At 46.1% G+C, this 27,735-nt stretch overlaps 1 protein-coding gene across 1 annotated transcript in view; it reads left to right on the forward strand.

Annotated features, from left to right (window-relative positions):
• The window catches only part of LOC138095465 (A-kinase anchor protein 13-like), a 116,644-nt gene that overhangs the window by 21,085 nt on the left and 67,824 nt on the right, over nucleotides 1–27,735 (forward strand). The window contains exons 2-3 of the mRNA XM_068991507.1: nucleotides 9,564–9,711; nucleotides 23,117–23,413. Coding sequence (XP_068847608.1) covers nucleotides 9,564–9,711; nucleotides 23,117–23,413 — 445 coding nt within the window. The remainder of the gene's footprint in view (nucleotides 1–9,563; nucleotides 9,712–23,116; nucleotides 23,414–27,735) is intronic.

The raw sequence follows: 27,735 nt of genomic DNA on the forward strand, positions 1-27,735 counted from the left end.
TCTCTGTTACCATGGTGACCTCATTGCTGGCAAGGCTTCTCAACTTAGTGCGGTTGACTCTCAGATCTGCCTCACCAACCCAGACCTTTCCTGATGCCTTGTCCTTCTTGGCCAGAGGAACCTGGCGGGCTGCAGTGCACGGGGTCGCAAAGAGTCGGATGTGGCTGAGCACGTCCTGTCTGTAGAATGTCTACAGTTTCCCCTCCGGCTGGCAGATGAAACTTGGCATTTAAAGCTTATCATCCGCTTTCTCACAAATCATTCCCACAGCCCCGTCCCATTTTTCCTTGGAGAGATATCCCTTTTTTCCTCCTAGCGTTGCTTCATGTCTATTCTTTTCCTCTGCGTCTATTTGTCCAGCTCCCATCGTCAGCTGTCATATTTCATCAAATTATTTTCAGCCACATGCCTTTCTCACATTTATTTCTTTTTAGGTCATCTTGGTGCCAAAGTAGTTTTAACTCCCTTTTGCTCCCTTGCACTGTGTTTTTGTAATGTTTTCCCAGACTGGTTTCCTTGCCTCTGTTCTCTTTTTCCTTCTTAGAATACTTCTGTGAGATAAACCTTTCTAGAACATTTGCTACATCCAATTTTCTCCCAAAACATGCCACTCAAAGCTGTTTTTTCTTTATTTTTCTTGCCTACACTCAGGTTCAAATATGAATGTTTTGGCTTGCCATTAATATTCAGTGTAAACTGACACTTCCTCCCTTCGTTCATTCATGTAGTTACTCAGAAACTTCTTGTTGCTCCAAAGGCAGTGTGTGAAGTGCCCTCTGAGACACGGTTCTGGCTTCCCATAAACTTCAGATGTTGATGAGACATACGTACAGCATAGAGGACTGTGCGTGCATGTGTGCACAGTCACTTCATTCTTGTCTGACTCTTGGTGACCCCGTTGACTGCAGCCCGCCAGGCTTCCCTGTCCACGGGATTCCCCAGGCGAGAATGCTGGAGTGGGTTGCCGTGCCCTCCTCCAGGGGATCTTCCCGACCCGGGGATCGAGCCTGCGTCTCCTGCAGCACCTGCATTGTGGGTGGACTCCTGCCGCTGGGGCCCTGGGGAAGCCCTGGGGTGCTGAGTGTACACTTAGGCACGCTCTTCGGCTTTGTCACACATCCTTGGGGCCACGCAGCCTGTGTGCCTGGTTTGAGTTTGCCCTGTTTCAGCTTGTCTCCTGCCTGAACTCTCACGTCACCTCCGGGCCCTCTGTTTCCCTTGTTTTCAGCACCCTCTTCCTTCTACCTGCAGACTTCCGGGTGTCGTCGCTTGCTATTGAACATGTGTTTCTTCTGAGAATTACCTCTTTGCTTTTCTCTCCTTTCTGCCACTTAACTCTGTCTCCGGCACTAACCTTAGTGTCAGAATCGTGGAAAGAATACAGACTTTGGAATCCTACTTGGATTTGAACCCCAGCTTTTAACCTTTCCTAGCTTTGTTCTTAGACGTTAAAGTACTCTGGGCTGCTCTTCTCATCTCCAAGAAGGGTAAAGATACTTGCCTTGCAAATACTTGGTTGAGTTTGCAAAGCAGCTGGTTCTGTCTCTGACCTGCAGGGGCCACTCAGAAGATGGTTGTGCTGAGCCCGCGTGCCTTTCTCTGGTCCCCAGGCTCCCGTGTATTTACTGTTTGTAGAAAACGAATTTAGTGAATAAAATGGTTGCTGTGGTGTGTTAGTTATTTTCCCTCTCTGGTTGGGTGAGAGGCATTTGTGCGTAGGGGTGGGCGGTGGTCCACACTCTCAGCTTGGGCCAGAGCACCAGGGGAACTGTATAAACAGAGTTTGCTGTCGGTATAGACCTTTGTCCACATCTGTGTTGATAGAACTTGCCATATCCCCAGTCCGTGAGTCCTTTAAACCTTTGTGAATTAACGATTTCCCCGTTATCTTTGTTTTTAAAATCTTATATGTGGAAATAATTTGAAATTCATAAAAAGTTGTTTAAAAAAAAAAGCAGGGCAAAGAATACCCTGATACTAGTCACTCAGGGTAATTAACTCTCGCAAACATTCTGCCCCACTTGATTTATCATTTGTACTCTCTAGCTAAAAACCTGTACACGCTCACAGTGTTTCCTTTCCTGTCTTTTGCTAAAGGGCCCTGTGTAATGGATTTTTACCCCTTACATGCTTCAGTATGCATTTCCTAAGGCAGGAGCTTTTCTCTTGTAAATCACAGTAGAGCTAATTACTGCTTTTAGCAGTCCTGTCTCTCTCAGCCTTCCTTATCTGAAACAAGCCCACAGCCTCTCTTTATCTTCTATGGCATCAACCATTTTGAAGAATACAGTATCCCTCTCCTTTTTTTTTTTTTCCCCTTAAACTTTATATTGGAGTACAGCTGATGAACAGATCGTCTCAGGTGAACAGTGAAGGGACTCAGCAGTCCATGTAAGTGTATCTAATCTCCCCCAGGCTCCCCTCCCATCCAGGCTGCCATGTAAGGTGACAGCCTGGGGGGAGACACTTTTAAGGCAATGTAAATAGCTTGTTCCTCATCAGGATTTCCCCCTAAATTGAGTACTCGAGTGAAAATTTTTGCCAGACTCAGTCTCTCCCATTATGATGGCAGATGGCAGTAATTTCATCACTTTGACATTATCCCCACTTTGCCAGCCTTCCTCATTCCATCATACATCAGTGTTCACCTTTCTCCCTTTGTCTACTGTTAGTGTAGAGTCATGGCTTCCTTCCTTTTTTAAAAATTGTTTATAATTCATTACTCTTCCTAATTGCCAGTTTGGTCTAAAATTGTCCCAGATTTGGGCAGAGGAAGCTGCGTCGACATGCGTCATGTCAGCATGTCCCTGTCCTTTTTTGGGGGGAGGGAGGAGGACATTTCCTTACCTTTTGTCAAAACAAAATGTTCCAAGCTCATCTTGTACATAACCTTGACCTAGACCTGGAAACAGCTAATTCTTCCAGCAGCCTTGGTTCCTTTTAGTGGAGAATGGTATTAGCGACCAAGGTTAGTGCAAGATGTTAAAAAAATTTTTTTAAACAGCTTCAGAAATGGAACTTAATTTTGCACTTGTTTGAATATCTGGTCATATAAATTATTTGAAAAATTGTTTCTTGAGAACTTACTTTAAAATGATTTCAAGTTTACAGTAAAGGTTTAAGAATACTATAAAGGAATCCCATATGCCTTAAACCCAACTTCACCAACTGTGAACATTCCACCTCGTCTACTTACTTAATCATTTCCTCCTCCGCTCCCCTATCATTTGAGGGTAGCCTGTAGACGATGCTCCTTTACCCCAGATACTTCACTGGGTGTTTCTTAAGAACAGGGCTCATATAAATCACAGCACGGTCACCAAAATCAGGAAAATTCTAACATTGGTACAGTGTTAAGTGTGTGTAAACCTCATTTAAATCTGGACACATGTCCCTTTAATGTCCTTAAGAGCAGTTTGTTGTTCAGGATCCAGCCTAGGACCATGCACTGCCTTTAGTTGGGAAGTCTTTTCAGTCTCCATAATCTGAGTCTTTAGCGACATTTTTGAAAGGTTCAGATCAACTTTTTTTTTTTTTAAAACAGAAAGCCTCTCAATTTGGTTTCGTGTGATGTTTTCCTCTGACTCAGTTGAGGAACACTACGACGCTGTGTCCTCAGTGGGTAGGATCAGGAGACAGGTGATATTAGTTCATTTCATTTTTTTGTGTCACTTGCTTCAGGTGGCAAAAGAATTACAGCATGATGTTTTGAGTGTTTGTTACATCTCTTTTTAATATTTATATAATTATAAATTTATATCTTTTTTTTGCATTTCATCTGGCATTTAATTACATGTCTTTTTGTTTGTTTGTTTTTTAATTTTTACAGTGTTGTCTTGGTTTCCACCATAGAGCAACGAGAATCAGCCATAATGACACACATATCCCCTCCCTTTGAGCCTCCTGCCATCCCGCCCCTCTATGTCATCACAGTGCCAGGATGGGCTCCCAGTGTTATTCAGCAGTTTCTCCCGGCTATCCATTTTATACATGATAGCGTATTATGTTGATATTACTTTCTCCATTCAGGAAAGCAAATATCATATACTTTTAATAATGGCCATGTTTAACAGCTGGCTTGCGGGATTCTTGAAAACATGATGCACCCTCACAGGCCTGTACGGGCCAGCTCCAGCACGCATTCCACCGCAGTGATCTTGCTGCGGAAGGGGCCCGCCTTCAGGAACATTGTGACTGGCAGTGTCTTGCTGTCTCTGAGATCAGCCCTGCCCCTTCTTTTAGCGTCTATCTCTCCCGCCTCCTCTCCACCCAGCATCTTGCCTGCTTCCAGGGCCCTGGTTGTCCCCACACTGGGAGTTGCTCCTTCCGATGCCTCAGTTGCTCTTCTCTGCCCTATTTCAGTCTGTCCCTCGTCACGTTACTGTCCCCAGGTAAAAGAAGGCCCCAGACACGACCAGCATCTTGGGGCAGGGAGAGCCTCTCGGCAAGATGGCAGGTTTAGCGCAGAGAGAGAATCCTTGATCTAGAAAAGACGACCTATTCTTAGGGCTCCAGGATAGAAATCCAAGTGGGAAATAGAATTTTTTCCCTGCTTATTAATAGGTACATAAAGACGATTTTAGTTCTATTAATACAGTTTAATTACTGTGTAAATGAGTTAGAGATGGGACGCGGAGACCGTAGCTACCGTGTAAAGCCGTGAAAGTGATTGAACGTGGCACTTAGAATCACAGTGCGTTTATATATTGGGGATCACCTGTGGACTGCAAAATGAGGCCTGGTGGCACTAACTAATGGCACTTCCCGTTAGTTCTTGTGTCATCTGTCAGCAAGACTAGTTAGGACTCTGGAGAAACGGTCAGGTTCAAGGATACATTTCTGGTGAATGAAAAAACCTGGGATTGTTTTTGTAATAAGACACCGTGGTTTTTGAGTTCAGATCACTGGAGAGATGCAGATGTAGACGCATGCTCTCCTTGGGATTGGGTCAGACTAAAATTTTGATCAAGGATGTCTTGAAAGTTTTCCTTGTTAATAAGTTCATCTGTTATAGGTAAAAACGCAAACGTGTTAACTGGGCAGCAGCCGGCTTGATTGACCTGTCTATTCCCTGGGGCCTGCCCTTCCCCTGAGCAGCAGGGATCTCTCAGGGAAGGTGTGATCAAATCCACCACCTCAGCTGAGCTTCTTACTTAGACCTGTTTTCCATTTTTATTTTTTAATTTGCCTATTTTAAGGCCATCTCGAGTAGTTCTAAGTGTCTGGTTACTACTGCAGTAAAACAGGAGTCATGCGGCTGAAATGCGGAGGCCAAATGTTTATTGCTTGCTCCTAGCAACTTTATCAGAGAGCCGAGAATACTCCTTCAAGAACAGATGCTTTAATTCCAGGTGCCTTCAGAACCTAAACTTCAAGTGAGTTTGAGGTAAATTAGGGTTCTATGTTCACTTCTATTTAATACTGTGGGTGGCTAAACTCAGTGTTTAAAAAAAAAAGAATTAGAGCTATGAAAGCAATTTAAAACTTACTTTTCTCTTGGGAATGAAAAAAGAGGTTGATCCTGAAAGCTTTGTTAAAAGGAATTCCAACTGCTTATTAGCCATCCCTTCTGACCGCAATTAAGAGAAGGCCCCAGCTGTCGCTAGTGTCTTGGGCACAGAAAGTCTCATGGCAAGATGTTGAGGCTCTTGTGGAGAGGACCTTCTTTATATTGAAAAAAGATGTAGTCCTAGAATTTTAGATACTAAGTGAAAAAAAAAAAACACATTTTTTTTTTCCCTGTAAAAGTCCATATTGTAAACAATTTACGCATGCAGACTATGTGATCTCTTTTGCAATAACTCAGCTCTTCAGTGGGCTTCCTTGATAGCTCAAGTGGTAAAGAAGCTGCCTGCCAATGCAGGAGATGCAGGCAGGAGACTCAGGTTCGATCCTTGGGTCACGAAGATTCCCTGAAGGAGGAAATGACAACCCATTCCAGTATTCCTGCCTGGAAAATCCCAGGGACAGGAGCTTGGCGGGCTACAGTCCACAGGGTCGCAAAGAGTCAGACACAATTTAAGTCAACTCTTTGGTGGCCCATTGTATTGCAAAAGTAGCCATAGGCAATGTGTAAACAAATAACATGACTGTGTTCCAATAAAACTGTTTATGGATATCTAAGTTTGAATGTTATAGAATTTTCCCATGTTAATATGTGTGAGCCACACACAACAAGAGCCACACACAAACAAGCAGAGGGCTGGACTTGGCCCATGGCTTACAGTTTGCCAACCTGTGCTCTAAAAAAATGAAACTTTAGAACTTTCAGTAACATTTCTTTTTTCAGGTTATTGGCAACCCACTCTAGTACTCTTGCCTGGAAAATCCCATGGGTGGAGGAGCCTGGTGGGCTGTAGTCCATGGGGTCGCTAAGAGTCGGACACAACTGAGCAACTTCACTTTCACTTTTCACTTTAATGCATTGGAGAAGGAAATGGCAACCCACTCCAGTGTTCTTGCCTGGAGAATCCCAGGGACGGGGGAGCCTGGTGGGCTGCCGTCTATGGGATCGCACAGAGTCGGACACGACTGAAGCGACTTAGCAGCAGCAGCAGTGCTATTTCAATACCTTGAAAAATTGATTCTTCATTTTAACTGGTTGTAGTTTTATCATGCCAAAGGATAGTTTCAGTTCAGTTCAGTTGCTCAGTCGTGACTGACTCTTTGCGACCCCATGAATCGCAGCACGCCAGGCCTCCCTGTCCATCACCAACTCCCGGAGTTCACTCAGATTCATGTCCATCGAGTCCGTGATGCCATCCAGCCGTCTCATCCTCTGTCGTCCCCTTCTCCTCCTGCCCCCAATCCCTCCCAGCATCAGAGTCTTTTCCAATGAGTCAACTCTTTGCATGAGGTGGTCAAAGTATTGGAGTTTCAGCTTTAGCATCATTCCTTCCAAAGAAATCCTAGGCTTACCAGCCTCAATTTTTCAAAAATGTTTCCAAAATAGGGGCTTGTGAGGCCTAAGCGTGTGTGTGTGTGTTTAATCGCTAAGTCATGTCCTACTCTTTTGCAACACCATGAACTGGAGCCCACCAGGCTCCTCTGTCCATGGGAATTCCTAGGCAAGAGTACTGGAGAGGCTTGCCGTTTACCTTTCCATGTATATACATATATGTGTGTGTGTGTATGTGTGTATTTGTATATATGTTTCCCTTCCCCGGTAGCTCAGCAGTAAAGAATCTGCCTGCAATGCAGGAGCCACAGGAGACACAGGTTCAATCCCTGGATTGGGGAGATCCCCTGGAAGAAGGCATGGCTACCCACTCCAGTATTCTTGCCTGGAGAATCCTATGGGCTATAGTCCATGGGGTCACAAAGAGTTGGATACAACTGAAGCAACCTGGCACTCACGTGTCCGCTTGTGTGTGTGTGTGTGTGTATACATGCACATATTTATTTATTCTTTTCAACAACTTAAAAATGTAAAAACCTTTCCCAGCTTGTGAGCCATACACAAACAGGAGTGCTAGACTTGACGCACGGCTCATACTTTGCCAACCTGTGCTCTGAAAAATAAAACTTTAGAACTTTCAGTAACGTTTTTTCAGGTTATAGTGATATTTCAATACCTTGAAAAATTAATTCTTCTCTGTATGCTGCAGACATTTTTTCTGGTTGTAGTTTATTTTGCCAAAGGATAGTAAACATTTTACCAGCCTAAACTTTTCAAAAACATTTCCAAAACAGGGACTTACAAGTCCTAAAGTTTCATTCTAAATAGTGCCTGAAGTCAGTGGTAATGCTGTTGTACCGATCGTGCTGTTCTTGTGTTAGGGTGCTTGGGAACTTTCCGGTTCATCAGTCTTAGTAAGTTACAGCTTATTGGTAGTGCATTCTGACTTCTTACAGCAGACTGGAACCCATATTGGACACAGGGCACTGCACAGAACCCTGGGGAAGAAATTAGAGAGAGGCACTTAGGGCTATGGGAACTACTTGGAATTCAGAGCATTCTTATTACTAGCCTTGATCTCAAGTTTGATTTTAAGATGTTTGGTTTTCATTATGTACTGAAACACTACCTGCTTTTCTGTTCTGCTGCTGGCCATTAAGTTGTGGCCACAGAGTGGCATGGTTCTTTAACTGGCTTTATTACTGCTAAAGTAGAAAGAGAAAAAATGCTGTAAGTAATGAGAATTCTCTCCCCTATTTAATGTTAAAAGAGCCTGACTTTCTCTTAATTAGATTTTCCATTGCACATTAAAGATGTACACAACCTAAACCTCAGTGCTTTAAAGTCCTTTGTTTATGGCTACCACATAAATTATATACTGTTTGGAGAATGGTAATTAGGACTCTATTTCATAGAATAAATTTAATTTAGCCACTGATCTCAGTTAAAAAAAAATTAATCTATAAAAATTGCTGGAAGAGGGAATTCCCTGGCGGTCCAGTGGTTTGGGACTCAGCTTCCACTGCAGGGGGCATGGGTTCAGTTCCTGGTTGGGAAACTTAAGATCCTGCATGTTGCGTGGTGTAGCCAAAAAAAAGTTGTTAGAAGATTATTGAAAATGATAGTTGCAGCCCCATGGACTCTAGCCCGCCAGGCTCCTCTGTCCATGGGATTCTCCAGGCAAGAATTCTGGAGAGGGTAGTCCTTCCCTTCTCCAGGGGATCTTCCCAACCCAGGGATCGACCCTGGGTCTCCTGCGTTGCAGGCAGAGTCCTTACCAGGAAGAAGATTATCAGCAAGTGAAGGATGAAGATGTCTTAACTTCGGAATAGGTGCAGAGTCACAGGCAGAGTTACCCGGATTAGATTTATGGCTTGATGGAGGGGTGGGATAAAGAAGAACAGCAATTCCAGATGGTCCGGAAACACACGTTGTTGGAAAAGCAACCCTCCCATCCTCACAGGTTGAGAATCTTATCCTAGGCTGAGTGGTGAATGTGTTTCAAGAGTTCTCACTTAGTAGCTGTAAGAAAAGAAGGTATTATCTCCATTTATACAGTCAAGGAAACTGAGATTTAGAGGATTTAAGCAAAATCTTTTTAGATGGAGTTTAAACCCAGGTTGGTGTTGAGCCCAAGTTCTTTGTACTCCACCACTTCCAGGCCAGCTCTTGAGAGGCGCTCCGTGTTCACTGGAGAACGGGTGGACTTGGCAGGGATTCGTGGGATGCAGAGTTCAGAGAGTTATTGCCGCAAACAGAGCACAGAGGTGAAGGGGCATTCGAAGTATAAGGATGTAGCTGTTTAATATACTTCCCCCATCCTCTCTGCCTTATTTTTAGATTTTCCTGGAATTTTTACAGAGCTTTTTAAGGGAGCCATTTTATGTTCTTTTAAAAAAAATTTTCCAAGTAAATATCCCATTATCTTGTTGGTGTACTTGTTTTTCTCATTACCTCCACTGAAAGGTAAGCTGAAAGAAGACAGATTGTTTCGTATCCTCAGTGCCTAGACCACTTCCTGGCACATTTTGTATTGTATGAACTTGCTAGAATGGGTGCAGTTTGTATGATACATTGATTTCCCTTTCAGTTTGATGTTTTGTAAGAATCAGCTCCCCGAAAGAACCTTACTAATGCAAACCTGCCCTCTCTTCCCCTTTCCTAGGGCGACTGTGTCGTTACTGTACTGCTCGCGGAAGAGGACCAAGTGGAAGATGACGCAGTCTTTTACTTGGTGTTTTCGGGTTCCACCCTCCACCACTGCACAAGTACTCGGAAGGTCAGTTCCAACACGCTGGAGACCATTGCTCCTGGTAAGTATTGGAACGCAGTCGTCACCCGCCTTTATTTATTCTGTGCTCTAGCATAGAGTGATAGGAAGAACAAATCAGGGTGATGAAGCTGCAGTTGGGTTTTTGTTTTAAATATGCTTCATTTTATTTCTTGTTGCACAAAATCTGAGCCTAACTAAATTGAAATAAAGTGGTGTTATAAATTAGAAGACAGTCGTTAAGATCAACAAAAATTTTAATTGATTGGAATGTTGAAGCAAAGTAAAATACATTTAAAAGATAAAAGCTCATGTGGCCACTGTGGTGTGCCTGCAGTTTCGACTCTGACCTTCCTCTCGGCAAAAGCAAAGGTAAAATGTGATTACTAACACAGTCCTTCGTATCTGTGAGGGGAAGATTGTAAACACCAAGGTTCCCCCAAATTAACAGATTATAGTTCACGGTGAGATGAATACTTAATCACCGTGGCATTTATCCATTTAATGGAATTAAAAGGAGACTGTTTACTTGTTAAAAATCCTTTTTAAAGTCATTATATCATTGCTAATTCCGCCAGAAACGGCTTTTGACTGATCCCAGGCATCTAAAGGTATAATTGATATGTGTTTGGAAATGAACTTATTCTGTCTTTCCTCAGCCTTGCTTCGAAGTTAATAATTGGTTAAATTTCATCTCAGTGCAAAAGAGGGGAGACTAGGGGGAACCCATAAAAAGTGTTGACAGTTGAACCGTTTGCTTTCAGAGAACAAAATGGATTTGGTTCTTACTGAAACTTTTCCTGTCTTCGGTGTTTTTACGTGACATCAATTCCACTTTTGTTGAATTCGATCATGTAAAAAACTGCCAGTCTTTGGTGGCTGCTGTGCCGTTTTACATAAACTGACTTCACTTCTGATACCTGCCAGATCCGGAAGTTACACCACATTCACAAACTGAGATTCTGACATTTATCCTCCTCTATTTATCCTCCTACTTGACAAAAGTGATTTTGAAAATACAGGATTTAAAGATTTTGGCAATTCCTATGTATGTTCTCCCTCAAACTTCTAGGGACAGGAGATTGAGCAAGACATTCAGGAGAGGTGCTGATTGTTTTTTCTTTCCCCTAAAGAGTATTACGTACCTTCCTTTGTAACGTAACGCTCCAGTCGTCTTGTTCCCGTGATGGACATCATGTCAGAGGGTCTGATCTGCAGCCTTGCTGTCTGCTGAGTGGGAGCCATCCAGTGTCACCCCTGCTAGACACATCTGTGTGCGTGACAGTGAGAAACAGCCCCTCAGATGGGTCCCTGACTGCGCTCTTGTTAGGAAAGGAATGAGGATAATTTATAAACTTCCTCTTCCTCCTGACTTAGGAGTACTGTAGCAGTTTGTGTGTTTGTGGATGTGTAGGGGTGTGTGTGTGTGTGTGTGTGTGTGTGTAGGTAGATAAGATAGACAGCAAGAAAGCCTGCAGCAGGTACCAGGAGGACGGGCTTCCCTGGTGGCTCAGACGGTAAAGAATGCATCTGCAGCGCAAGAGACCCAGGTTCGATCCCTGGGTTGGGAAGATCCCCTGGAGAAGGGCATGGCAACCCACTCCAGCATTCTTGCCTGGAGAATTCCATGGACAGAGGAGCCCTGCAGGCTACAGTCCATGGGGTCGTGAAGAGTGGGACACGGCTGAGCGACCGACCCAGAGGAGGGACAGCTGTCGGGACAGCGCCCTGTGTCCTGGATGCTGCCCTTGGCCACCGCAGGGCCCAGCCTCTTGGTGCAGAGGGCTGTGCCCTGATACTTCAGTGTGAAGTTAGCGTGGGCTGCAAGCAGTTACTGTCTTTGGTTCACAAGTCCATGGTATCGTATGACAGCCAAGAGCTCACGGTTCTTACCAGGTCCTTGTATACTGTCCCCAGCCTACTTTTTTGACTTCAGTTTTCATTTCCCCCCTTGCCTTTGGGCTACCACCTCTGTAATAGGTCTCAGGACCCCTTCTTTCCCAGCCCCACACATCGCTGGCTGTCCTTTTGTACCAGTTGACTCTGGGTGCCCTCGTTCTGCTGGCTCCAGCCCGCCAGAATGGATGTTGTATTCTGCTCTTTCTCCCTAATTTGATCCGAATCCTCAGTACCTTCCTGACCCCTTTGCTTGGCGCTTGGGATCCCAGTGCCTGGCCTCTCCTAGTTCGCCACTAAGCAGCTCTCCTCCCCTCAAGTTGTGATCTTACCTGGTGCCATCCATGTCCCCTCTGCTCCCAGCTGGCCTGCAGATTCTGCAGCCTGTCTGATTCAGTCAGGCTGCTGCACGAGGCCCTTAATCACAGCAGAGGTGACAGAGGATTCGAGTCCTCGAAAGGCCCCGTTGAACAAGCATGAAGAGCGAGGCGGCTCTGAGCCTTTGATGTGTGTGCAGGGCTCCCAGTGAGCCTCCCTCCTTGGTGAAGGGAGGCTGCCGAGGCAGGAAGGACATCTGAGTGACCTCAGTGCTCTGGCCGTCCGGCGTGTGATTCTTCTCTCGTCTTTCTCAGCTGCTGTTGTCCAGATTGGCCCAGGAACTGTTGTGGAGGAGGGGGAGAGAGAGGCAGATTTGGGGGTTAGTAAGCTGGTTTTGAATTTCTTGTTTCTATTACAGAGTTAATGTTTTCATGTAGAAGTAAATGGCCTTAAATCTGCCTTGGGGCATTTCTTTGACTTGTTTCTTATTTTCCTTGAGGCCTTTACTCAGCTGATCGCCTTCTCAATGAGGCCTTCCCTGTCCGCTTGATAAAAGTCTGGCCTCTCCTTTCTATGTATATAAACCTGCCTTCTGTGCACGCTCCCTGGTCCCTTTCCACACTTTACCTTTCTGCCCTGCACTGATCAACTTCCGACTCATTTATACGTTTCATTTATTTGCTGCTTGCCTCCGCTGGAGTGTCAGCTTCACCAGGGCATGGATTCGTGTCTGTCGCCTTCTCTGGTGTGTCTGTGAATTCCTCCCACTAGATGGGACCCGCTTTCTACCATGTTGAAGCTCATCCTGGTTCTCAGAAACTGCCCTGCTAGGAAGGTTGTACATACGTGTGTTCACACACATACACCCCACACACATATTCACACACACACAGACACAACGCCTCCCACCCCTTTCTTTGGAAAACTGCCAGAGGACTCTGGCTTCTTGAGTTGCTTCTTGTCTGGAGGCAGGAGCCTGGGCTTTCTGTCCAGAGCTGCATCTGATGATTTCTGTGTGTCCTGTTGGTGGGCTCAGACTTTGTGCGGAGCGTGGCGTCAGATTAGTCACGATTCCCCGCGGGGAGTCCGCTCCCGCTTTTGTGTCCCGGGTAGAGGGGGGCGCGCCCGGGCTGTCTGTCTGTCCGCAGCAGCTGCTGTCGGGGCGACGCCCCCGTCCCCGCCCCCGTGTGGGGCTCACTCCTTGGGTCCTGGTCGGCCGGCCGACCATGGAAGAAAAAGAGCTTTGTGTCTGCAAATGTCAAGTTGCATCCAGATTGCTGGCTCTGATTTTTCTTGGGGTCCTCCGTGTGCTTCACTGTCACTGTTGTGTGATATTTTAGTTTTCACGAAAACGAGATGATTGATTGACCTTCCTAAGACAGCTACTCCTTGATGTTTATTCATCTGTGACCTTTTATGATTTTGGTGGGTAAAGAAATGAGACATTTCTTGATAGTCCCTGGAAAAAAACCTCTCTGACTCCAGATATTGAGATTACAGTCCATTGCCCCCCCCCTTCTTTCATATTTTCTCACTTTTTGGCTTTTCTGATGATAAAATTAACAGTGAATTGTATATGTATGTTTAGTTATAAAGAAATTGTAAAGGCATTTTCTTGCTTTATCACCATAGACAGGCTGTAGACATGATACAGTCTCCCCTTTTAAAAAAAATGAAATTATGTTAAGATTAGTAGCATTTCAGGACCGTTAATTGGAGCCTTTGGAAACTTTATCTGCCTTTAAATTGTTTGGCTGTTTTAAAGTGCATGTGTAATTTTTAACATATATAGTAATTTTTAAGAAAAACGTATGAAGACTTTGGAAATACTGTCCTCTATTTTGAAAGTAAAGCTGTCTTTGTGCTAATTAACACTAGACCAAAAAAAGTTTTATAGTATAATACTACATTCAAAATACCTATGAAATTGATTAGTTTAAGAATATAATTTGCTGTGAAACATACGTCTAAAGACAAAAGGTGTTGCCTTTGTAATAAATAAAAATAAAATACCTCGATTCTTTTCTCTTCATATAAAACAAATCCAACCCCAAATCCCATTTTAACAAAACTAATTCTCCTTGTGGGATGAGGTCAAGATGTTTTCTTTCAAAGGCTGTAGGATGAGTAATATAAAGAAACCTGAGTGCCCGCTGAATTCCGGGGGGTGTGAGGGGCTGTCCTGTGCGCACTTTTATTAATTAAATGTGAAGATAGACCAAGCAGGCAGTCACTGCAGGATGGAAAATGAGGCAGGGCGTTCAGTGGGTGAAGCCTTGTGAAGGGCTTTGGTGCAGAATCTGTCATAACATGAAATCCTAGCATCGCCCCGCATGTCTGTCATTTACTTTTAGAATTCACAGCAAAGGTTCTTGTTTGACAGAAAAATAGCAAACATTCCTTGACACAGAATTTGACTCAGCTCTTTCGTATCTTTCCTTTCTTTCGCACTTATCAAGGGAAGGTACTATATAAAGCAGATTTGTTATTGAAAGGAAGGAAAAAAGTACATCTACCATGATCAGAAGTCCTTGGGGGCGTAATTAAAAATCTTTGCTTACAGCCGAGGTCTCAACAGGTAGCCTGCAGTGAAACCACCGGGTCTCTCAGTTCATGTGAACCGAGGCTCTGTTTCCGGCGGTAGATGTCCAGAGGTCTCCAAGTCAAATAACACTTGAGAAGAAGCTCTAGGCTTTTAACTGGCCCAATCAGAGATGCCCTTGCTCACTGCCAAAGTAATCATTTACTTTTTCACTGGACTCTAAGTCTCCCTATCCTAAAATACTCCTACTACAAGGCTATCTCTAGACAGACATGATTTTATATTTTAAAAGACTTAAGTTACTGTCCAGTGCTAATCAGTGTACATGGCTGCTTTCGGGGAGGACCAGGTGAAGGAAGCTGTGTGCTCTCTGGTGTCCAGGAGAAATGCCTGTGTGGACCTGCACCCTCTTGAGCTGTGGACACAGCACTGGGATGGAGTTCACGTGTCACAGTGGGGCCAGCATCCTCCCAGAGGGGTGAGAATTGGTTCTTAGGTGGTTTAAAAAAAATTTTTTTTTTAACTCTTTTTCCAAAAAAAAAAATAAATAATAACTTTGCTTATTTATTTATTTTTGGCTGTGCTGGGTCTTTGTTGCTACGAAGACTGTCTCTAGCTGCGGTGAGCAGGGCTACTCTTGTTGTGGAGTGCAGACTCGGCAGCTGGGGCACACAGGCTCAGTTGCTCTGCTGTACATGGGGTCTCCTGGACCAGATGGAACCGACATCTCCTACCTCAGGCGGATTCTTTACCACTGAGCCACCAGGAGAGCGCCCACTTCCCTGATCTCACTCTTCACATATAAAGCCCAGATATAACATACAAATGTATGGGATGTCTGTAGTATTAAAATTTCATGGGATGGGGATGTCAAACAGAAATGTTTAGAAAAGCTGCTTGTGAGATGTCAGTGACTGAAAGATGGAGCATAGTGCCTTGGAGTAATAAGCTAGATTATAGTTCATCAGATTTTTAGTGTCAGTTCGGCCCTTTCTCCCCTCAAATGTACGTGATTCCTGTACCTGCTGTTTCTCCCCCTCTCCTTAAATGCTTCTCTGCACACATACAGAGATCTTTGGTACCTTTATGCAAATTTGTGCATCTACCATTAGGCCACTGAAAACTAGCAGTAGGTAAATTTCAGCAAACAGTCCTCTCTCCTGTTAGAGTGTGGGTCTGAAGATCAAAAATTTCCTTTAACTGTGTAGCCACTCTAGAGGGAAGGAAAAGACACCACAATTTCAAATACTTTGCCAGACTGAAGTAGTAATGTGTATTCTTTTTGTCTTTTCCACCACTGACTGCGAATGCGGTCTTTGTCACAGGAAACAACTGAGGGGATCTGGGCTTGGCTGGCCCAGCAAGCACTTCCAGGGTTCCCTTTTATTGGCGCGCGGGCAAAACAAAGTCCCGATTGTTTCATCCTCAAAAGAGAAGGCCCGGATGGGATGTGTGCCACTTTTAGCCTAATAGGAAATGAAGTAATTGTTGGGTCATGCTTAAGCACTTTTGTTTATCTGTAGCACCATTTCGTTGCCATGGATACAGGTGCTTCATACAGTGATAAGGAGCCTGCGGAAAAGCTCGCTGACCTCAGGAGCACACCACCTCCCGACCTCTGAGCTCAAAAAAAGGATTAGCTGCTTTTAAGAGGACCATGAGCAGTTAAATTTTTGTTTCCCGCCTGGATGCTCCCGGTTGTATGTTGCTTTTTGCTCATTCTTCCCCCTTTATGTTTTCAGTTCTCCAGTGTGTCAGGGGCAGCGTTTAGCTCAGAAGCTGTGTTGGGCTTATGTGGAAGCTCTTGGTACAGTAATAGAGATCTGTTTGCCTTGAGTCACCTGAGTAGGATCATTTTAAGGAGAATGAAAAAGCTGGCTTAAAACTCAGCATTGAAAAATGACGATCATGGCATATGTTCCCATCACTTCATGGCAAATAGATGGAGAAACAATGGAAACAGTGACAGATTTTATTTTCTCGGGCTCCAAAATCACTACAGCCGGTGACTGCAGCCATGAGATTAAAAGATGCTTGCTCCTTGGTAGAAAAGATACGACCAACCTAGACAGCATATTAAAAAGCAGAGACATTACTTTGCTGACAAAGATCCCTCTAGTCAAAGCTGTAGTTTTTCCAGTAGTCATGTATGGATGTAAGAGTTGGACCTCTTCGAATTCACTCAGTAACAGTCAAACCTCTCCCAGCCCATAATTTACTCCATACTTCCGATGTGAAACTTATCAGACCTGATTGTGCATTATATTCAGAAGTCACTTTAAAAAAAAAGATGGAATTGAGGTTCAGGCCTTGTTTCTCTAACAGTCTGTCTCTCTTCTTCCCCTCTCTCAATTCTCTGGCGGTCTTTCCCTCAGAAGGGTCTCAGTAGAATTTCCAGTACTTCCCACCTCTTTAAAAGGACTTGTGATTTTTCTTTCCTCTCTCAGTTACCAGGAACTTGAGTGGACGGAAAAACACCGTGGAACTAGCTGAAAACCCTGTTACTCCTCTTTATGCTGCAGCTTCTGTTTTCATATAGAAAGGAGTTAAATTGTGGTCGTTATATCAAATTGGATATGATTTCCCATCCCATCCCTTCTTTTGCCATGAAGATGTAGACATTGTTAATACCTTGTATTTTGTGTGTACAAAGGCAGTCCTAAGTTAATGGCCCCTGAAAATAGTCGAGTCTTTAGAGCTAATTTGTGGTAGTAAGATATTTTATGTGGGTAGATGCAGTGATTTCAGTTTTATTAATGGGTCCGTATTATCGTATAACTTTTGCTTTTGAAAAATGTTTATATACACACACACACACACACACACACACACACATACACACTTTATCTGAAAGGTCATAGGGATTAAAAACCAATTCTGTGAACCACTTGAGCCTAATAGAAAACATGATGTGAGAGGGTAGCCTTGTCAGCCTTGCAGGGTGGTTTTCCAGACGTAGGGGAGGCCCTTGGTTCTTGCTCAGTAGTAACACTGCCAACTGACTGAAAGTTTAACAAAGACTGTGCCAGGACCCCTCAGTTCTCCAGTCTTCCTTTAACCCTCGGAGCCTATAATCATACGAAACAGGTTCCATATATATGGCACATCGTACTTAGCATGATTCAGAGTTTCTCCTTCAGATTGTGAATTCATGTCTGAAGGGAGACTGTCAGGCACACTGTTGGATGACTTCGTCTGAATGTCTGCCTCATGGCTTTTTCTCACATTCCGCCGCCTCTGGGACACGGTTTTATTTTAGTTCCACATAAACAGAGCAGACCATGGTGTGCCCACGTGCCTTCTAACAGCTAAAGCAGCAGAGAGACTTAGGTGTGCTTCTGCTGCTGAGCGCGTGCACGCGCGCGCGCACACACACGCACCCTTAAACTATGCACGTGCGCGCGCACACACACACACCCCCTCCCTCGAACCTTCCATTTCTGCCCCCTTTGTTGTCCCCACCCTATTAGCCAATTAAACAGTCCTTTTAGCAGTTCTAGATTTCTCTGCAGATACATTAGTCCCGGCACTTTCCAGGTTTGGGTTACGTGGGTATTGCTTCACCATGGCCTTTGGCTGTGAGAGAGTGTGTGCGCGTGTGCACGCGCATGCATGTGCCTGTGCAGGGGAGTGTGAGATGAAGATCTGGACGGTGGCCTGGCCCCTGTATTTATACAGGAGGTGACTTCACAGAGCAGTGCTGATGTTTACCATAGTGGCGGTGTGACACCTGGCTCCCAGGTGGCCCAGACACCTCTGCCCAGGCTTGGGGAAGGAGACGGGTAAGAAAGATGGGTGGGGCAGTGGGTATTATTACTGTAGGTTAGGTTAGTGTAAGATCTCTGCTAAGAGTGTGTTTAAGTTTTGAAGGTAGAATTCAATTTGGATCCCACATTACTCACGTTCTAATCATTGAATTGTGAAGCCTCAAATTTTAGCTTTTATTGACATTCATTCAGTTACCTCGAAGGACTGTCAGGAGTTTTAAAATGAGCTTTGTTGTTCTCTAGTCACCGAGTCTTGTCCAACTCTCTTGTGACCCCCTGCCCTGCCAGGCTCCTCTGTTGATGGGATTTCAAGGTGAGAATACTGCAGTGGGCTGCCATTCCCTTCTCCAGGGGATATTCCCAACCCAGGGATCGAACCCACATCTCCTGCACTGGCGGGTGGATCCTTTTACCGCTGAGCCCCCAGGGAAGCATATGTATGTACACACAGCCTATGTGTATATATTTATATATAGCCTATGTGTGTGTGTATTATATGTATGTATACATATATGTGTGTGCACACACACACACAAACACACACACACAATAGTTCCCTTTTAAAAAGAAAAATAACCCTGAAGGCCTAAGCATGAGTCCCCTGGGAAGCCCTGCATAAATGGGAAACGCTCTCATTACTGGTGAGATTCGTAAGGGAGAACCATCCCATTGTTCAGGTCTAGTCGCCTCTCAGTATCTGCAGGGCACTGGGTTCCAGGAACCCCACAGACCCCAGGATCTGCAGATGCTCTGGTCCCTTCGTCCACCCTCTGTGTCTGTGGTTCCATCAGCCAACCGTGGATTGTAAATATAGTAGCGCATATAGTGGGAAAAAAATCCACATTATCAGTGTACCCATGCAGTTCAAACCTGTCTGGTTAAAGGGTCAGCTATAGTCATTCTGACTGAAATAGGTATTGTCCATCTAATTTGGAAATGAAATGAGACTGTGTGTATGTTGTTTGGGGTGATAAGTATTAAAGAATTTGAGAGGAGTCTTCTAAATTTTAGGTCTTCACTTTGAAGATGAGGGTACTCAGTCTCTAGATTTAAAAGTGTTAGCGAGCTTGTCACTTACCTCAGGTCACACAGTCTAGGAAGTAAGAAACTAGGTTTGAACCTGGGTCTGTCCTCACACGAAGCCTCTAGAAGTAGCCTGATTAGTCATCTTACTGACACTGTCTCTTACAGTAATTATTGCCTCCTTTTGACTCTGCTTCATTTTTATGTTTTTGAAACCGTTTCCTACTCCTGGAACCTGAGTTTCTCTCTCCCCGCCTTCTGCCTGGTGAAACCCACAGACTTGTACAGCTGGAGGCACCTAGCGCCTGCAGAGGCTGCCCCCTCACGCTGTACGTGAGGCCTGGAGAAGCAGAGATGGTCCGAGGTCAGGCAGCTTAGGAGTCTCATAGCCAGGATTTGAACGTGGAGTTTTCCATACTTTCCCATTGGTTCTTCCATGGTCGCACCGTTTCCTCTTTAAGCCTTCTTGTCTCCTTGTAGGTGTAGGGGCAGATGTGAGAGCAAGGAAACTTGGGTTCAGATCATGATTCTGCCACTGGTAGGAGCTTTAGAACTCTGGAGCAGATATTTAACCTTTTTGTGCCTTGATTTCCTCATCTGACAAATGGGAATTGTAGTGGTACCACCGCTTAGGGTTGTGATGAGGGTTAGACCGGCTATTATTTGGAAAGCACTGGGAATGGTGCCTGGAACAGAGATTACTAGTGATAGAGATAATTACTATCAGTATTATTAGTGATAGATGTAGGAAGGAAGGATGCTGCCCGACCGAGCATCTTGAGTGCTGAGGGTTGCAGTGAAGAACCTCTGGGGTTGGAGAGTTGGGAACAGGACCCCTATCAGAAAAGTCCAGTGTTTAAGACTTCACCTTCCAATACAGGGGGATCCCTAGTCAGTGAGTTTAGATCCCACATGCCCCACAGCCAAAAAACCCAAAACATAAACAGCAGAAGTAACAGTGTAACAGGTTCAATAAAGACTTTACAAATGGGAGGGGGGGGAGGAGGAGGTCCTTAGCTGCAGAAGTAACAGTATAACAAAGCCAGTAAAGATGCATGCAGGGGTGGGGTGGTGGGGGAGGTCCTTAGCTGGCGCCTCTCCCCCCGGGGGGGGGGGGCCTTGTGAAATGCCCTGGCCCGCTCCCTTGAGTGGCATGGTTTGTGTTTTCTTTAAACCTGGAGGGCGTAGACCCCTGTGATTAGCTGCCGCTGCTGAGGGCAGGGGGTGGCGTTGGGTTTGTGTGTGGATGTGGATGTGTTTAGCTTTCTACTCAGTGTCCTGAGCTTGGTAGACATCCAGATAGATATTAGTAATTTTTTCCCCTCTGACTAGAGATTGAGCCTGGGCCTGAGCAGTGAAAGCACCGCATTCTAACCGCTGGCCCGCCAGGGAACCCCCCAGATGTTAGTTGTTAAATGTGACAGAACAGTTTCAAAGAAGTATTTTCTGCCAGGAAAACCAACCGAACCTTCACTACCTGAACCAGCTGGTTTGTTCCTGCTGAAGTTGTCTTATATAATTGGCTGGCTGCCCTTCAAAGAAAGATGACTATTTTTCCCCCTAATTCCATTTTGTGTAATAGATGTATACATTCAGGATATTTGAATTGAAATGCATACCTGAGTATACCTACGCAGCCACGCCCATGTGGGCAGAGGATGCTTGATTCCCACGGCCTTTCTAGAAGGAATTCAGCTGGGAAGGCAGTGGGAGCAGCTGGTGGAGTTAGGCATTTGTATGGAGACTGATTTCCGGGGGTTTGTGAGCCTGTTCCTCTGGCTTTAATAGCCATACTGTCCTGTCATTCCAAGTATAGGGTGGGCTCCTGGCAGACAGGGACGTAACTGTCACTGTTACTTCTTTATTTAAAAGCAATGCTTTACAGAGCTCTCACACCATGATGTTTACCATCAGACCTGATAGATTCTGCTTCATGGTTGTGTGAATCTGGGCAGTTTATCTCTTGAAGTCTGAGTTTTCTTATCTGTAACATGAAGACAGTACACACCATATAAATTTGTTGTGTTGAGAAAATGACACAGCAGATGCCTGGTGTGTCATAGGCACCTGTTCCCATCTTTAGGTTACACACCAGTGAGAGACTTTTCGTCACAAAGGAAAGCCTTTAAAGAGGCTCCTGGGGGGAAAGGGACTTCCCTGGGGGCTCAGATGGTGAAGAATCTGCCTGCAATGCCAGGAGACCCAGCTTCCATCCCTGGGTTGGGATGATCCCCTGGAGAAGGGAATGGCAACCCTCTCCAGTGTTCTTGCTTGGAGAATCCCACGGACAGAGGGGCCTGATGCGCTATGGGGTCACAAAGAGTCGAACAGGACTAAGCGACTAACACACACACCATGGGGGTCGGGGGAAGTCTGCAGAATATTAATTTACTTCTCTTGTTGGTCACATGGGGGGAGAAAATGGTTGTTTTCTCTTTCAAAGACAGCAGAAAGCTTCATTTGCTCTGCCGGGTGGGAAGCCTCTGTTGGCTGCGCCTGTGGTCTGGGGGGTGGCATTCAGGGACCCTCCAGCTCATCCAGAAGCCAGGATGGGCTCTGCATGTGGGTGGTTTCCGGGAGCCTGGCCCTCAGGTGCCTGCAGTTCCTCAGGCACCACACCAGGGGGCGCAGCTCACTCAGAAACACCAATGTTTCTTTTCTCATCAGAAAGATATTTATGGAAGAAATGATGATGTTAGGAGCATAGTTCCAATGAGCTGAGATCAGTGCCTAAAGGTGGAGGAAAAGTGTGTTTTGATGAATACATTCCGCATCTTGGAAATGAATAACATTGCTGAAAACCCCAGGGAGATCTGATTTTCTAGGAATGCCTCCCTGCAGGAACAGGGTTCACACCTTCCTGATCTAGACACCAGTGGAGCTCCGTAGGGTGGCAGGTGGCTTGCTGCCTGAGGTCAGAGCTTATGCATTCTCTGCCCCTCTGGGCAGTGGGCACCGTGGTCCCTGGCCCCGGCATTGCATCATCCCTGTGCAAACCGGGCAATTTCTTTGAAGTTCTCTTTGCATTATAGGAAAGAATAGGCATTTCAGAGCAAAAGTCATTTTCTCCGCCTTGAATCGGTTCATAACAGTGAGGTGAAATCAGGTCGCGTGCTTGGTGCTTGTTCAGTCGCTTCAGTCGTGTCTGACTCTGCCATCTTATGGACCGTGCCCTGCCAGGCTCTGTCTGTGGAGTGCTGGGGCCTCAGTCCAGTTCCTGCTGGGTAACCCGTGGAAGTGACTTTTTCCCTGCTGGGTTTCCAGATCCAGGGTGGCTCAGGAGCCTTCCCACTGGACGCTAAGCCTCATCGCAAGGTCCTTGAACTTTCATTCTTTAATTTGTTCAAGTTGAACAGATTAGTGTATATTGAGATTTTCAGAGACTGTTCATGCCAAACATTATGCTGCCAGCATGGTGGCAACTGGAATACAAAATTAATCTGTTATTTGGTAGGCAAACTGGGGCTTCCCAGGTGGCTCAGTGGTAAAGCACCTGCCTGCCAATGCAGGAGACAAGGAGATGCGGATTCAGTCCCTGGGTCGGGAAGGTCCCCTGGAGAAGGTAATGGCCACTCACTCTAGTATTCTTGCCTGGGGAAATCTCATGGACAGAGAAGCCTGGTGAGCTACAGTCCATGGGGTCTCAGACAATCAGACATGACTGATTGACTGAACAACAACAGGGGAACCAATTGATCTTCGCAAATAGCACTTGTGAAAAATGAATTAGAGATGGAGTTTTGTGAAGTGTGGAAGATTGCCGTCAGAGCTTGGGGGAAGGAGGGGGTTCCTTTCAGGAGCGGGAGTGTGCATGTCACGCGGAAAAGCTGAGGTTCCCGCCGCCGCCCCGTCTCTCAGGAGGAGGGCTCTGATCTGTCTCCCTGCTGCCTATGCCTCCTTAGGTCATGACTGCTGCGAGACAGTGAAGGTGCTGCTCTGCGCTTCCAAAGAGGGCCTGCCCGTGCTCGTGGTGGCGGAAGAGGACTTCCGGTTCATCCAGGACGAGGCCTACGACGCAGCCCAGTTCCTGGCCACCAGTGCAGGCAACCAGCAGGCCCTGAACTTTACCCGCTTCCTGGATCGCTCAGGACCCCCGTCCACGGACGTGAACTCCCTCGATGAGAAAGTCGCCCTGGCCTTCAGGCACCTGAAGCTGCCAGCAGAGTGGAATGTGTTGGGGACAGACGCAGCCTCACACGGTAAGGAGCTCGGAGGACCCGCAGCCTTTGAGCTTGGGATTCTTTGTATTTGGATGGGGCTGCTTTCCTGGGGGGATGATCCTCCTGTCTCCCATGGTGGCTGCATGGGAGCAGAGTGGCCTCAGTGGCGCCTCTCCTGGGTCCTCCTGCCGAGCTGTCGGGCCTGTTCTTGTCGGGAAACGACCCCACGGAGGGCTCACTCACAGCGGCAGCTCTCGAGTAGCCGGTGGCTCGAGGCCCTTCCGTGGCCTGGACTTCACGCTTGGTCTCCCGTGTGTGGAGAGAGGCCCGTCCTTCATGAGGAGGGCAGCAGAGGAGTGTTTGACACTTCTTTCTAAAGATCAAAGACAGGATTTTCATTATTGTATTCTCAAGGTGTCTAGGGATTCCATGAGATTGGAAGAAGGAGAAGACAGGGGAGAAATCAGGAGGAGCGCACAGGGGAGCAAGCCGAGGCCTGGAGCGCCCACCCCGCGTGTTTGTAACCAGAGTGCCCTCACTCTGGTCTATTTCATCTGCTCGGGGCTCCACTTTTTAAAAAGCAGTGATGTAGTAGGTATCTATAAATGTTCCTCTTTTTGGGACAAGGGATTTCCTGTGTCATTACTGTGGTAAATGACACCTGTTGGATGTTGTAAATGTCTGTGTGCGTACACACGCACACACATCTGATGAAGCAGCATATACCTGGAGTCCAATGAACAGCATCATCTTTCCCTGCTGAGTGCAGATCTAATGGAAAGATTTAGGAGTTACGCAGAGATCAGAGTGTTTGCTTTGTCCCTGACAGAACCTGAATGGAAAGGCTGATCTCAGTCCGCTTGTCAGAAGGGGTTGCTTATCCTCTCGACTCTTATCTGGAAGAACAGGACAGTCACAGGACCGCCCTGCAGTGTTCCTGACTTTGGTTATTGTGTTATGAAGGGGTCGCCCAGAAGGCCCCGGCCCCCTGCAGGCAGGCAGACTCTGACTGAGCAGGAGCGCCCAGCAGGGCTGAACCGGGAGGGCGCTCAGTTCCCCGCTCTCTAGACCGACCAGATAGCTGTGTTCTCGTGGAAGGACAGCGAGGTTTTGCTAGTTTTGGTTCTCTTAGATCCACTGACTTTAACCCCTGGGGCGGTGACCAGCTGCAGGAAGGGGCCCCCACCGTCAGGGGCTTCCTGTCAAGATAAAACCGGGCACTCCTGCCAGGTGAAATACAAAAGGAACCTTGGATGCTCAAATGAAGGGAAAAGCATTTATCGTTTTTCTTTTTAACATAGTGCCTAAGAAACCTCTGCATCACTGAGATCTAGAGATCAGAAGATTTGCCATTATACAGGACAGTGGGCACTTTTCCAGAAACCTAGTGTTCAGACATTTCTAGCTCCTCCTGTTCTCCGCCCCCCCCCCCCCCACTCCATATTGAGTGTTTGTTGATTGATTGATTGCCCTGGGTCTTCATCGTTGTGTGTGGCCCCCCCCCCCATATTGATTGTTGGTTGATTGCCCTGGGTCTTTGTCGTTTTGTGTGGGCTTCTCTCCCTCCCCCCCATATTGATTGATTGTTGGTTGGTTGATTGCCCTGGGTCTTCATTGTTTTTTGTGGGCTTCCTCCCCACCCCACCCCCACCCCCCACCCCCCCGCCATATTGATTGTTTGGTGATTGATTGATTGCCCTGGGTCTTCATCGTTTTGTGTGGACTTCCCCCTGCCCCATATTGATCGTTTGTTAGTTGGTTGATTGCCCTGGGTCTTCATCATTTTTCGTGGGCTTCCTCCCCCCACCCCAACCCCCCGCCATATTGATTGTTTGGTGATTGATTGCCCTGGGTCTTCATCGTTTTGCGTGGGCTTTTCCTGCTTACGATGGGGGGGCCACTCTTCGCTGTGGTGTGTGGGCTTCTCTGTGGCAGCTTCTCACCGCGGTGGCTCCTCTCATCGCAGTGGCATCTCTTACTGCAGACCGTGGGCTCCAGGTAAGCTTCAGTCGTTGCCGCCTGCGAGCTTGGTGGTTGTGGCCCACGGGCTTAGTTGCTGCGGCATGTGGAATCGTCACAGATCAGGGATCGACCCCTGACCCCTGCATTGGCAGGAGGGTTTTCCACAGTGCCCCACTGGGGAAGTCTACTCCCGTGGTTTCTGTGTTGTGATTGGAATGGCTGTTCTGGTTGCCATTCATAGATCAGTGTCAAGAAGGGTCGCATTAGTTATTCATGGGGCATAAAGTTGTTCTGTGTGGTTTTGCTTTGTCTTGTTTAAAGTAGGCGCAGGAATTGGATAGTTTGTTCATGTCACCTGGTTAGAAAGAACTGTAGGAAAAGCACCAGTCTGAGATGTTAGACATATGTCCTTCTTTTCTCTGGGTCTTAGCATCTTTGTCTCTAATAGGAAGCTTGCCAGATTTAATATTTTTATGGTCTTTCCGTGTACTTCTTAAGTTTCTGTTGTACAGGAAGGCTAACTCAAATTTGGGCACTTAAGGAAATGCCTAAAAACCGCGGCAAGGCAGTGTTGCACATTCTCAGGACAGCCAGGTGCTCACGAGGATGCATGACCACATCGCAGACCTCGCTGGAAGAGAGCCAGCCGCCCCAGGAACCAGTGTGTAGTCTCCTATAAAGTTAGATTTATTACGTGACCCAGCATTCCCACTTTTCGCTCTCTGTCCTAGAAAAATGAAAAGTTACATTTACTTAAAGAAATCTTTGCCCTAATGTACCTGTAGCAGCATTATTTATAGTCACCCCAAGCTAGAAACAACCCAGATCTCCCTCACTGGATGACTGTACACACAGACTGTGGTACATCCATGCAGTGGAATACTACTCAGCAATAAAAAGGAGTAATCTGTTGACGTGTGCATGAACCTGAATGCATCTTAAATGTATTGCACTAAGAAGTCAGATTCCAAAGTTACTCTGTGACTCAATTTATATGATTCTCTAGAAAGGGCCCTGGAGAAGGGAATGGCAACCCACTCCAGTATTCTTGCCTGGAGAATCCCATGGAGAGAGGAGAGCCTGGTGGGCCACAGTGCAAGGGGTCGCAAGGAGGCAGACACAACTGAGCAGCTTTCACTCACTCACTCACTAGAAAGGGCAAAATTGTAGGGACAGAAAATAGATAAGTAGTTTCCAGGGGCTTGAAGTAGGGGAAAGGTCTGACCACAGAGGGGGTCCTGGGGAAATTCTTTGGGTGTTGGATGGTTGTGTGTCTTGGTGGTGATCCTGGAAATCCTGGAGATTTCCACGGACAGAGGAGCCTGGCAGGTGATGGTCCATGGGGGTTGCAGAAGAGTCAAGTAAACAACAAACAAAGCGTCAATAATAGGTCCTCGTTTATTGTTGGGCAGTGGTGGGTTTAGCCGCTCAGTGGTGTCCAACTCTTTCTGATCTTATGGACTGTAGCCCACCAGGCTCCTCTGTCCTTGAGATTTCCCAGGCGAGAGTACTGGAGCCATTCACTGCTCCAGGGGATCTTCCTGACCCAGGGACTGCACCTGGGTCTCCTGCACATCTCCTGCATGCAGGTGGATTCTGTACTGCTTGAGCCACCAGGGAAGGGGGACAAATGCAAAGAAGCAGTCTGCCTAGAGCAGAGAGCTGCACATCAGATGCTTTTAGAAAGATGTTTAAAGGAAGAAGGTAAGTCAGCTTGGTGCCTGGGGTAAGCACGCAGCTAAATAGAGCACTTGTTACATAACAGGACTGCTTCCTGTTGAAAGCTGGGTGTTTACAGGTGTTTCAGCCTGACGCTTATACAAAGAAGTGGGGAAAGATTTATGGTTGATCCTCCCACTCTAATCGTTTAGATGCAGTGCTTTTAACTTTTAAGGCTCAGGTCACTAACTCCTTTGGAAATTCCTCCGATTTCTCCAGAGGGAAAAATACACATTGGAACCTACCTGCAAAATTTTACGTATTGTTTCAGGAGTCAATCTCCCTGAACCGCAGTGTGAACATGATGTTAAGAACTCTTGGCTTTAGCAGGGAACTCAAACCCGGGGCTCTGTAACAACCTAGAGGGGTGGGATGGGGAGGGAGGTTCTAGAGGGAGGGGACATATGTATACCTGTGGCTGATTCCTATTGATGTTTGGCAGAAAGCAACACAATACTGTAAAGCAATTATCCTTCAATTAAAAATAAATTAAAAAACAATAAAAGAACTCTTGGCTTAGGCTTGATATTGTGAAGTGGAGAAAGCATAGGCTGCAGGGTCAATTTGTTAATATCCTGGCTTCATTGCAAGAGTGTGTGCAGAATATTTAATCTCTCTGTTTCTCAATTTGTTCATCTGTCAAATGCAGGAAAATATATCCTGGAGTGTGTGCTAGTTTG

Source organism: Capricornis sumatraensis, chromosome 19, assembly GCF_032405125.1.
Source record: "Capricornis sumatraensis isolate serow.1 chromosome 19, serow.2, whole genome shotgun sequence".
In the NCBI taxonomy this organism is placed as follows: Eukaryota; Metazoa; Chordata; class Mammalia; order Artiodactyla; family Bovidae; genus Capricornis; species Capricornis sumatraensis.